The sequence below is a fragment of the Echiichthys vipera genome (genome assembly GCF_963691815.1).
Source record: "Echiichthys vipera genome assembly, chromosome: 23".
Lineage (NCBI taxonomy): Eukaryota > Metazoa > Chordata > Actinopteri > Perciformes > Trachinidae > Echiichthys > Echiichthys vipera.
In genome coordinates, this window is record NC_139848.1 from 1,267,896 (window position 1) to 1,280,600 (window position 12,705).

General features: G+C 52.2%; 1 protein-coding gene across 1 annotated transcript; it reads left to right on the plus strand.

Annotated features, from left to right (window-relative positions):
- Positions 1-532: 532 nt before the first annotated feature.
- Positions 533-9,548, plus strand: cyp27a2 (cytochrome P450 family 27 subfamily A member 2; the record flags this gene model as incomplete). The annotated part of the gene is made up of 9 exons (XM_083937971.1): positions 533-751; positions 2,468-2,658; positions 3,530-3,729; positions 3,798-3,995; positions 4,084-4,247; positions 6,284-6,450; positions 6,940-7,021; positions 7,102-7,338; positions 7,523-9,548. The coding sequence occupies 9 exons, from the start codon at positions 533-535 to the stop codon at positions 7,637-7,639; spliced, it is 1,575 nt and encodes a 524-aa protein (XP_083794097.1). The 3' UTR covers positions 7,640-9,548.
- Positions 9,549-12,705: the final 3,157 nt, after the last annotated feature.

The window sequence follows — 12,705 nt, forward strand, 5'->3', positions numbered from 1 at the left end:
ATCAAGGAGAAACGTAGCCATAAAAACAGACGTAGCGTCTCCGTCGGGGTCCGTTCTGAACTTGATCCAGTCGTCCTCGCCTACAGGAGTCTCCATCTTGTCAGATTTTGACTCCGCCTCATTTCCTCTGACCAAAAAAGGGCATGTATGTGACGTTGGGGGGAGGGGCGTACGTCTATCTGGCCGACGATTACCTCCGAGGAGAAGTGAGGGCCACAGGCTAGCTGTCACTCGAGGCCCCGCCCCTAATTATTCATAAAATATTATTCAGAGTAAATATATTTTTTATGGAAAATCGATACTTTTATTCTTTTCCTTAAAAACAAAACAAAAAAAAAGCTTTTAATAAAGATTCTACTTATTTAATCTTTAAACTTTAAATACAGAAGGACGTGTTTGTCGCCCTCCTGCGGCCACAGCCGGTAACCACACCTGTGCAGTACTTCCTGTGACATCCTTCAAAATAAAACAAAAGCAGACCGTCCACACTCACTCAGACGCTCACTCCCACACACACACACACACACACACCATGGGCTCCTGTGCGGCTGCAGCCCGGGCTCCGCGGCTCTCTGCGCGGCTCTGTGCGCGGCTCTGTGCCGCCGCAGCCCCCGGGAGGAACCGGAGCGTCCAGGCGACCACGGAGGCGGGGAAGCTGAAGAGCATGGACGAGCTGCCCGGGCCCACTTTACCCACCACCCTGTACTGGCTGTTCCTCAGAGGGTACGCGGACAAGAGCCACCTCCTGCAGGTAACACACACACACACACACACACACACACACACACACACACACACACACTCTCCTCTGCACACACCAGAGTCATGCATGAGACGCGATCGACCCTGTTCCACACACACGCATCAGGGATTTATGGATTTCTGGAGTTATGGATGAAGCTTTGACTGTTTTTCCAACATGTTTGTGTTTCAACTGCAGCCGCCACTTAGTCTCTGTTGCGTGTCTATTACTGCACTTACAGCCGCCACTTAGTCTCTGTTGCGTGTCTATTACTGCACTTACAGCCGCAGCTTATTAGTCTCTGTTGCGTGTCTATTCCTGCACTTACAGCCGCCACTTATCAGTATCTGTTGCGTGTCTATTACTGCACTTACAGCCGCCACTTATCTGTATCCGCTGCGTGTCTATTCCTGCACTTACAGCCGCCACTTATCAGTCTCTGTTGCGTGTCTATTACTGCACTTACAGCCGCCACTTAGTCTCTGTTGCGTGTCTATTCCTGCACTTACGGCCGCCACTTATCAGTATCTGTTGCGTGTCTATTACTGCACTTACAGCCGCCACTTAGTCTCTGTTGCGAGTCTATTACTGCACTTACAGCCGCCACTTAGTCTCTGTTGCGTGTCTATTCCTGCACTTACAGCCGCCACTTATCAGTATCTGTTGCGTGTCTATTACTGCACTTACAGCCGCCACTTATTAGTCTCTGTTGCGTGTCTATTACTGCACTTACAGCCGCCACTTATTAGTCTCTGTTGCGTGTCTATTACTGCACTTACAGCCGCCACGTATTAGTATCTGTTGCGTGTCTATTCTTGCACTTACAGCCGCCACTTATCAGTTCCTGTTGCGTGTCTATTCCTGCACTTACAGCCGCCACTTATCAGTATCTGTTGCGTGTCTATTACCGCACTTACGGTACGGGTCAAAGTGAATGGGAAAGCTGTTTTTTTTATACTTTAATTTCCTGATTTTCAAGAACTAAATAAACTTATTCCATATTTTTTTATGTATGCATTTAAACAGTGACTCTGACTATTATTATGGAAAATATCAGAACATTTTACTTTATGGTTTTATAATAAATTAGATTTAAAAACCCTCCCAGCGTCAAAGTGCACACTGGTGAATGGATCATTTCCTGATTTTATAAGTTAATTAAAATGATTCCAAAGAAGGTTTGAACATATTTATAATGTATTCTTGTTCTCAGTGACTCTGACTGTCATTATGGGAAATAGACCAGTGCAGTAATAGACACGCAGCAGATACTGAGTGGCGTCTGTCTGGAGCGCAGCGTCCTGAAGGACCTGGTTTTACACTTCCTCTCCAGTTCTTTGCGTCGTTGCTTCTGGAACACGTGTTTTCCACACACTCATCCTCTCTAATGGCGTCCAGCTGCAGCTCCCACTGCTGCTGATGTGTCGTGTGTCGTCAGACGTGTCCATCTTTCATGTTCGTGCACGTGGGATATTTGTTCTTTTTGTTCACACAAATGTTTGAAATGACTTCTATATGTGTAGGTTCCTGTTTCATTCATTCATTCATCTTCAGCCTCTTGTCCCTGTCGGGGTCACGGGGGGCTGGAGCCGATCCCAGCTGACATCAGGCGTGAGGCGGGGTCCACCCTGGACAGGACGGCAATGTTCATAAAAACACACTCACGAGACCTTTGTACGTCACGTTGTTGTGCTTTTTCTTTCACACACTCTCTTTATTTCCCAGGGTGTGCAGAAGAGGCTCTACGGGCCCATCTGGCGCTCCAGGTTCGGCCCGTTCGACATCGTCAACGTGGCCTCGCCGGAGCTCATAGCTCAGGTGATCCAACAGGAGGGCCGCTACCCGCTGCGAGCCGAGCTGCCGCACTGGAAGGAGTACCGGGACCTGAGAGGACAGGCCTACGGGCTGCACGTGGAGTGAGTGAGACGGGCGCCAAACGCTCTCTGAGAGTTCATCAGACTTCCTTCGCTAATAATGTCCCCAAACACAAGTTGGTCTGGTCCTTAATCGTTAGTCGACCTTTAACTTTCACAGAGAAGTTTCAGGACCTTTCTCAAAAACACCCTCAGGGCGCCCCTCCCACTGTGCGTCCGTCACAGGTTAGAGCGCCCTCCCACTGTGCCTCCGTCCCGTGCCCGGTGCTTTAGGGTCCTTGTCCCCCCTCCAGGCCCGTTTGTACTCACACTACCTGGGCCTCGGAGAATGCTTCTTGCTGCCTATACGTCATCACGCCGTAACACGTCACACGCATTGATGACGTCATGGCGATGCGTGGCTTTGTTTCCAGATCTTTCCGTAGACCTCTGAGTTTTTGTGCGTCTTGTCGACTGTTTTTGAATCTTTTCATCGACCAAATCTGCAGTAAACACTCCACCTCCGCATCACACCAACGTGAACCTTTCACCGCCATTGTTTGAAATGTCCGCACATGGTCCCTCCTTCTTTTTTCTACGTCCCAACAGGCGCACAGGAAATGACCTCAGAGCCGCCGTAGGCCTCGTGCTCGTACACGTGCGCACGCTCGTGCTTGTACACGTGCAAACGTGCTTTACTAAAGCCCACCTCTCCCAAACGGGGCCGTGGACGGCAAGCGTGCCGCTCCTAGACGTGGTACGGTTGCACTCACACTGGTCAAAGGAACCAGACTTTAGCCGTGACACGTGCTGGGGCACGGGACGGAGGCACAGTGGGATTGCGCCCTTAGAAGGTCCCTAAAAGAATCCTTTAAAGTCAGAAAGAGGTTGTACGTGCACAGCCAGGATCTGAAAACGCTCTTTTACTCTCCAGCTCTGGACCGGAGTGGTTCCGCATACGCAGCGCCCTGAACCCGAAGATGCTGAAGCTGCGAGAAGTGTCGGCCTTCGCCCCCATCATCCACCAGGTGGTTGGAGACCTGCTGCGGCGCGTGGAGCTCCTCCGGAGTCGCAGCGCGGACGGGGCCACGGTGTCGGACATGACCGCTGAGCTCTACAAGTTCGGCTTTGAAGGTGGGACTCGCCTCGGTGGCAGTGGGCGCTGAGGTGGGGTGGTTTCTGACTCTCCTCCCCTCCTGCAGGTATCTCCTCCATCTTGTTTGAGACCAGGTTGGGCTGCCTGCAGGAGGAGATTCCCAAAGACACGCTGCGCTTCATCGCCGCCGCCAACGACATGCTGACGCTGTCGGAGACCGTGGTGCTCTTCCCCCGCTGGAGCCGCGGCGTCCTGCCCTTCTGGAGACGCTTCGTCCAGGCCTGGGACGACCTCTACGACGTAGGTATGAAGCAACAACATAAAGGGGAGAGTTGTGCAGCTGCGGCTTCACGTGCTCGTCAGTGAACGGTGTGGGGTTTGTGTCTCTGCAGCCCAGACTCTCATCAACAGGAGGATGGCTGAAATCCAAGCTCAGGTGATGAGCGGCGAGCCGGCAGACGGCCTGTACCTGACCTACCTGCTGTCCTGTGACAGGCTGACCCTGGCCGAGGTCTACATCAGCATCACGGAGCTGCTGCTGGGGGGCGTGGACACGGTGAGCTTCCCCGCGTCAGCAAACGCCGCTCCACTGTGAAGTAGTTTCCACCCAGAGAAGCGAGAGAGTCCTTAAAGTAGCAGCTTTAGAGGAAGGTCCTGGATCCAGAGGACTTATTTAGAGGTGCAAGTCCTCACTCGTCCTCCAATAAATGCAGCTCAATAAAGGAGCAGGACCCAAAGAACCAGGTCCAGGTCAGGACCCAAAGAACCAGGTCCAGGTCAGGACCCAAAGAACCAGGTCCAGGTCCAAGCGTGTGAACTGTGTTTCCTCAGGAGGGGGGCTGGAGTCTCCCTTAGAGAGAGGGGGAGAAGTTCAGCATCCGTGAGGAACTCGGAGTAGAGCCGCTGCTCCTTTGTGTTGAAAGGAGCCAGTTGAGGTGGTTCAGGATCATCTGGTAAGGATGAACCCTGGGCGCCTCCCTAGGGAGGTGTTCCAGGCACGTCCAGCTGGGAGGAGGCCTCGGGGAAGACCCAGGACCAGGTGGAGAGATTAGATCTCCACACTGGCCTGGGAACGCCTCAGGATCCCCCAGTTAGAGCTGGTTAATGTGGCCCGGGAAAGGGAAGTTTGGGGTCCCCTGCTGGAGCTGCTGCCCCTGAGACCTGATCCAGGATCAGAGGCTGAAGATGAGATAATAATAAAGGAGCAGAAATAGAACGTCAGCGTGATACTTGAGTTCAGATGGTCACAGTTGGATGGTTTGGGAATTTCCTGTTGTTGCAGCAAAGACTTGGCTGTTTTACTTCACGTGTGCCTCTTATCAGTGTTTGGCTCACGCAGAGTGTGTGTTTTGTGTGACATTGCATGGTTTTAAGGGCAGGACTAGGGCACAATTATGTGTGTGTGTGTGTGTGTGTGTGTGTGTGTGTGTGTGTGTGTGTGTGTGTGTGTGTGTGTGTGTGTGTGTGTGTGTGTGTGTGTGTGTGTGTGTGTGTGTGTGTGTGTGTGTGTGTGTGTGTGTGTGTGTGTGTGTGTGTGTTTGTGTGTTTGTGTGTGTGTGTCTGTGTGTCTGTGTGTCTGTGTGTGTGTGTGTTTAAATGTTTACTGAACACATTCTCTGCCGCTCATGTTGAAAGAACCGTGTCACACACACTCCTCCTCTGACATTTGGCACGATCGTTCGAACACGACGGTCGACTTTGACCAACCAACGACCTGGAACCACGTCTGTGCCAAACCCCCGTGCAAAGATCTCTCTGCAGGGATCTGGGGATGAGAGTCTGTCAGTAATCCGACCTGCTGGTCCTGAGGAAATGTAAAACCTGCAGCGGCACAACAACAGCCGGGGGTTGTTGCTGCACGCAGGAGCAGCAGAGCTCGTCCGGCTGCATTCTCAGGCAGGGTTGAGGCTTGTTGGCATTGTTTTAGCTGCAAGCCTCAGTTTGAATCTGGAGATGGGAGTTGTGATGGCTCTAACATGGACATGCTTTAGATAGACAACATGGAAAACAACAGTGCTGCACCTTTTATAGTGAAATCATCACGACAAACTTGCAGAATCCCTCAAACTTGTGCAAATGCATTTGTTGAAGTGTTGTAGGCAGATTCCACTTCTGTCCTGCTGCGTTCACGGCCTCTTCAACAGACTGCACGTGCACAGAAAGACACAAGTGCAGTCAAAAACCCTTTGTTTTAGTGGGTAAAGGTTAAAACACCAGCGCGTGTCGGCTCGTGCCTTCACAGAGACGCATCCACTCTGGTAAAATCAGTTCAGCTGTGAATCCTTAGACCTGTGCAGTGCTCCTCAGGGCCTGCAGGAGGGTTTTTAACTTTTTCAGACCAACTTGAGCGGCTGCACTGTTTTCTTTCCAAGAGCACGGGTGGTTTAAGGGACACCAGCAGCGCTCCTGTGATTCCTGTTTGAAAGCCCTGGAACTGAATGTGCTGTGTTCTGCACGAGCACTGAGCCTTTGAACCTTCAGGAAAGACACTTTAGCAGCTGTTGTGAATGTCTCAACAACCCCTGGATGGATGCTGAAGACTGTGGTGACCCTCTAACAGACAATAATGTGATTTCTCCTCCCTCTCCTCAGACCTCTAACACTCTGTCCTGGGCGTTGTACCGCTTGGCGAGGGACCGCAGGGCTCAGGATCGACTGTACAGAGAGGTGAACTCCGTGTGTCCGGACAGACGGGAGCCGAGCACAGACGACCTGAGCAGGATGCCCTACCTGAAGGCCGTCATTAAGGAGACTCTCCGGTGAGCTGACGGCGGACCGCTCAACCTTTAGGCATGGTGGAGTTATGTGCACCAGCATGAGGAGGAAGGGGTCGGTGATCCTGAGCCCTCTTCGTCTGCGTGCCCCATTAATCCGTCCACATCCACCCGCTCCGTTTAACCGTCACACGTGAACAAGAACCCGAGATCCTGCAGCTCCTTTGCTTGGGGCAGTTACTCGCTCCCCGCCTGAAGGGAGCAATCCAACGTTTACCATTTTCATAGTCTCTCTGAGAGTCAGTCGAGCATCTAACCATCAGAAACGGGGTGCCCCAGGGGTCTATCCTTGGTCCACTGTTGTTTATGTACAGCGTAAACAGCAGCGGACCAAGGACAGACCCCTGTGGCACCCCGTTTCTGATGGGGTTCTTCCAAATATCCGATTCTTTGCTGATGACACGTTTCCATACCTCATAAATAAAGAACCTGAGCTCACGCTGCACGAGTGCCGTCTGTGTCTCTCCCCTCCAGGCTTTATCCCGTGGTCCCTGGGAACGGACGCTTCATTTCAGAGCACGAGGTGGTCGTGGGAAACTACTGGCTCCCCAAGAAGGTAGGAGCGCCGAACCCGGAGCCACGCTCGTTTAACTTGAAAGAAAAAACCTGACCTGCTGTCTCATCTTTTCCCTTCAGACTCAGTTCCACCTGTGTCATTACGCAGCCTGCCACGACGAAGCAGAGTTCGTAGACGCGGAGCTCTTCATCCCGGAGCGGTGGCTGTGCACAGAGGCCACCGGCAGCGTCTTCAGTAGGGCGCCGCCCGGCTCCTTCCAGCATCACCCGTACAGCTACATCCCATTCGGTGTCGGGGTGCGAGCCTGCGTGGGGAAGAGGGTGGCAGAGATGGAGATGTTCTTCGCTCTGTCCAGGGTGAGTGACGTAGACGCAGAGCAGCTTTCCTCTGGACGACAAATGCAAATGTGTCCAGCTGTTTTTGAGACGTCCTGTAAAATTGGACGAGCAAACATGAACTGAAGGATGTGTCGACTGAGGTGAGAGGTCGTGACGTGTCAGACAGAATGAGCATTTAAAGGCAGTCTGTGTCCTCTCACAGCTCATGCAGCACTACGAGGTCCGGCCTGAACACGGAGCCCCGCCCGTGGAGCCGAAAACTCGAACCCTGCTCATCCCCGGGAAGCCCATCAACCTGCGCTTCCTGCCCAGAGCCTGATGAGGGCGCGCTGAGGGTCGGCAGCACCGGCGTTTAGGATTATCTCTGCTAGTGAGTGCAGGATGAGGAGCAATGGAAGAACACTTGGGCAGCAGAAGAGGTTTCTGAGTACTTGGAGTACACTTTGGAGCAGGTTTCAGGCGGGTCGACAGTCCCGCGTGCACGTTTATATCCAACTCTGGGCTCTTTGAGTGACGCGCGGTGCACGGGAGAGGAGCTGTGACATGTTTAATCAGAGCGGGGAGGGTCGAAATCACAAGAACATGCACGACTCACTGGAGGGATCCTCTGGATGTGAGACGCCGCAGGTCTGTCTCTCTCTGAACTCCACGGGAATCACACTCGTGTTTCCTGTTTCCTGTTTGAGCGTGAATGTAGGTCACAGGTCAGTGGACGCACACTTAAATAACTCTCTGGAGTCTTTGTTTTACTTCCTGATGAGTGTAAACCTTTATTAACAGCTGTAAAAACAGATTTCCCGTGATTAATACAAACGTTACAGACTCCACGTTAAGCAGATGGAGGCAGGAAATGAACGAAAGCAGGATTTCACGCTGAACTTCACTCTTTACTGTTTCGTTTTATATCAAGCGACGCTTCTTCATCTTCTCACACGACGTCTTCAGCGCCTTTAAAGAGTCTCATTTCAGATTTGATGTGTTTCATCCACACAGTGACGCTCTCTCCGTGTGTTAGTGTCTCGTCTCTCTCTTTGAGCCCACGCTGTGCAGGAACACCACGACAGAGACGCTTCTCTCACGCTCTGTCTGGATGCGTGCACGCCCCGAGCTTGTCTATCTGTTACTCTATGATGCCGTTCAGTAAAGACTCCAAACAGAGGGGCACAATCGAGCATTGTGCGTCCTGGGAAACTGGAAGTGGGTCAACGGTGGGAAGCAGAAGCGTGCTCCTCTGCTGCCCCCTGCTGGACACAATCACTGCACTCACACTGGACGGATCCATGCGTCCTCTTTACCTGTGTTTGTCTTTCAACGTGTGCATTAATATCCCGTCTCAAACCCGTGTTCAACACTTTTGACGTCATATGTCAGCGACAGATTAAAGCTTGGACCTGCATGTCTTCTCTTGTCTGGAAATGTGAGCATGCAAACTTGTGTTTCTCACTTTATTACGGGGAAAACAGACTTGAGCAGCGTTCAGAGGCTACGGGCTGCACCGCAGGGCCGCAGTCGTCCGTCAGGGGGACCCTTGACCAACACGGGCCCCTGTGGACTCTCATATCGTCTGTGTGAGTGCATCAGAACCGTCCCAGTGTGACGCTGGCATGGTGCATTAATGCTGCACGTTCAAAAGGATTTGACGCTTCTGCAACAACGTGGGAACAGGCCTCATCTGCAGGGGCGGATTCAGGTGATCGGGGGCCCTGGGCTCCTGTTTGTTTGCCCCCCCACACACACACACACATTATAAAAAACAACGCTAGAACAAAAGAAGTGTCTGCAAACTGTAAACATCCTGTTAATTCAGGAGTTCTCTTGAGCAGATCTGGGTCCCAGTGTTCTGTTCTTCTTTCGTCACATTTCCTCTGACGTTTCGCAGCGATGCTGTGCGGTAACCATAGTTACTTTTCAAACTGTGACGAGCATCAGCTGCTTGATAACCAGCACATCATCAGATTCAGGTGTGTTAGAGCAGAGAGGAACCTAAAACATGCAGGACAGTGGCTCCAGGACCAGGATTACCCCCCCTCCCTGGTCTCACGTCTTTTCTGTGTTTGGGAAAAGTGAAATATTAACAAACTAAGAGGCTCCGCAGACACGCGTGCATTTTACTTTTGCGTATTTGTTCTTTTTCTGATCTTTGTTCTGATGAAAGGGTGAAAGCAGCCGTGTGTTACTGTTCGTCTTGTGTTGATGTTTGAACTCTCCAATAAAGATTTTATTCTTCAGTTTTTATTCCTGATTTAACGTTTGAACATAAATGTGTTTGTGGACAGAATGATGTTTGATCCAACTTACATTTACATTTACATGAACTTAGTTATTTGAGTTAATATGCATGACTGATGTTTTATTAAATAACATTTAAAAACATCTCTCCCTGCAGCCCCCCTCTGTGGTCTTTTCCTTTACATCAATAAAACACATTTCCACCGTGAACTGGAGCAGAAAAATACAAATGTTGGGCGCTCAAACACGGCTCCAGGAAACCTGTTTCAGCACCGGGGCAGCAGGACCTCCTCCCGGCCTCTCCCAGGCCTCTTTCAGACCTCTTCCAGGCCTCTTTCAGACCTCTTTCAGGCCTCTTCCAGGCCTTTTCCAGACCTTTTCCAGGACTCTCCCAGGCCTCTTCCTGACCTCTTTCAGGCCTCTTCCAGGCCTCTTCCAGGCCCCTTTCCGAGCCTCTTCCAGACCTCTTCCAGGCCCCTTCCAGGACTCTTCCAGGCCCCTTTCCTAGCCTCTTCCAGGCCTCTTCCAGGCCTCTTCCTGACCTCTTCCAGGCCTCTTCCAGGCCTCTTCCAGGACTCTTTCAGACCTCTTTCAGACCTCTTCCAGGCCTCTTCCAGGCCTCTCCCAGGGCTCTCCCAGGCCTCTTCCAGACCTCTCCCAGGCCTCTTTCAGACCTCTTCCAGGCCTCTTCCAGGCCTCTCCCAGGCCTCTTCCAGGCCTCTTCGAGACCTCTTCCAGGCCCCTTTCCGAGCCTCTTCCAGACCTCTTCCAGGACTCTTCCAGGCCCCTTTCCTAGCCTCTTCCAGACCTCTTCCAGGCCTCTTCCAGGACTCTTCCAGGCCCCTTTCCTAGCCTCTTCCAGACCTCTTCCAGGCCTCTTCCAGGACTCTTCCAGGCCCCTTTCCTAGCCTCTTCCAGACCTCTTCCAGGCCTCTTCCAGGCCTCTTCCAGGCCCCTTTCCTAGCCTCTTCCAGGCCTCTTCCAGGCCTCTCCCAGGCCTCTTTCAGACCTCTCCCAGGCCTCTTTCAGACCTCTTCCAGACCTCTTCCAGGCCCCTTCCAGGACTCTTCCAGGCCCCTTTCCTAGCCTCTTCCAGGCCTCTTCCAGGCCTCTTCCAGGCCTCTTCCAGACCTCTTCCAGGCCTCTTCCAGGCCTCTTCCAGGCCTCTTCCAGGCCTCTTCCAGGCCTCTTCCTGACCTCTTCCAGGCCCACTGGTCACAGTCATGCTGTGTCTGGATCTTGTCTGCAGGAGATCTAAGTCATGTTGCAGAATACTGTGTGTCATTATTATTATTATTATTATTATTATTATTATTTTATTTTGAAGGTCAAACCACCCTTCATCTCCTCTCATATAATAAACATAATAATAATTTTAACGTGCTGTTTGGAGGGGAACATCACATGAGTAGAATAAGCCCTGGTGTTGCGGGTGCATTAAGCCCCTCTGCCTCTAGGAGCCGCTGCGGGATTTCCGGACTTCTCTCCGGTTCATGTGATGTAGCTGGAGCAGGTCTGGTCTGGACTCGTTTTTTCTGTGTGCAGCGGAGGCCACCGTCTTCACCCAGCGACAGACTCTTATCCTCCATCCATCCACCATCCACCCCCAGCCCGGAGCCTGGATGGTGCAACACCTCATCCGCACTTTACGCGCACAGCTGTGCCTTCGATCCGGGATGTAACCCGGGTTACTGCTCTCTTTCAGCCCGGTTTAAGCGCGTTTTTCCCCCATGGAGGAGTAGTGTGGTCGGGGATCCACCGCCCTGCAGGCTGCCGGGGAGCCGCGGACCTCCACACCGACGAGGAGGACGTTCAAAATGGTCGGTGCTTCGGGCTCAGGAGGCTCCTTTTGCCGTCGTGTGAACGCGGACGAGGCGCGTCAACCTGCCGGGGATGATGATGGTGAGTGGCCGGATTACGCGCACCGTGCGTCTCTTTTGTCTCTCTCACACACACACACAGACACACACACACACACCTGCTGTCAAACATGATGAACCCGGGAGTTTGGGTGTGAACGGACCAGGAGAGCAGCCCCTGAAGGCAGCAGATGAATTGAGGTCAGCTGCTCTGGTGATGGACGCGGGGGTCGGCGGTGCGTGACCCGGATGGTCGCATCGCGGTCGATCCTCCTGTCAGAGTCGATTTCTCCTCATCAGGGCAGATGGATGGATGCGGAGGGCAGAGCTGGGTTCGTCCTTGGGTCCCCCAGAGGTCCCTGAAGGGCTCATGAAACACATCCAGGGTTAAACCCCCTTAATGAAACGAGAGCAGGGGGAATAATTCAGGTTTCCTTCACCTGCATCCTTTAAACGTGAGCCCACATCCGCGTGAGCCTCGGCCTCCTCTCTCTGCTGTTTCAGGCCAAACTCTGGATGTGTGTGTGTGGGGGGGGGGGCTGGGTGAACCTGGACCTGCAGTCTGAGGCCTTTAATGAGTTTCTATTCTTGGTTCCTGTGAATGTGTGAGTGGCTCTGCAGGTGAGGGTTTGAGTTCAGCTGCTCATGTGAAGGGAGACGATGTTTTTCTGGCTGCATTTCTGGATCTGTTCTGTCGACTTGTGCAGATTCAGACCGCCGGGTTAAAGGAGGGGGACGTCTTCACATGTCCTCACACCTGGTGCTTCACAAATGCACAGTTCAGTTCATGTCAGAGTGCAGGGAAGTCCAGCCTTTATGCTTCCTTTCTTTCAAGAATAAGAGGTCGAAGCTAGAGTTGTTTTGGAGAAGTGAGTACATCTACGGGCCCCTAAAGTTATTATCTCCTGTGCACAAGATCAAAACCTGTTGTTGTTGTTGTTGTTGAGCCCACACACACACACACACACACACACACACACACACACACACACACACACACACACACACACACACACACACACACACACACGCACACACACAGTGGCGGTTCATGTCCAGACGGAGCTGTCCGTGGTTCTGAAGGGTCACTGCTGACCTCCTGTCCCTCTGGCCCTGTAACATCCTCTCACATGGACACTTTAAACACTCTCTTCTGTGCAAACCTCTGCAGCAGCATGAGAAGAGTCCATACACACACAACAAAGCATCATCAGCGTAGTTAGTGAAGCCAGAGTTTATTAAAGAGTGTTTTAAAGACTTACCTACTGGCCCCTGTACCAGCTCCTCTCATAGTAAA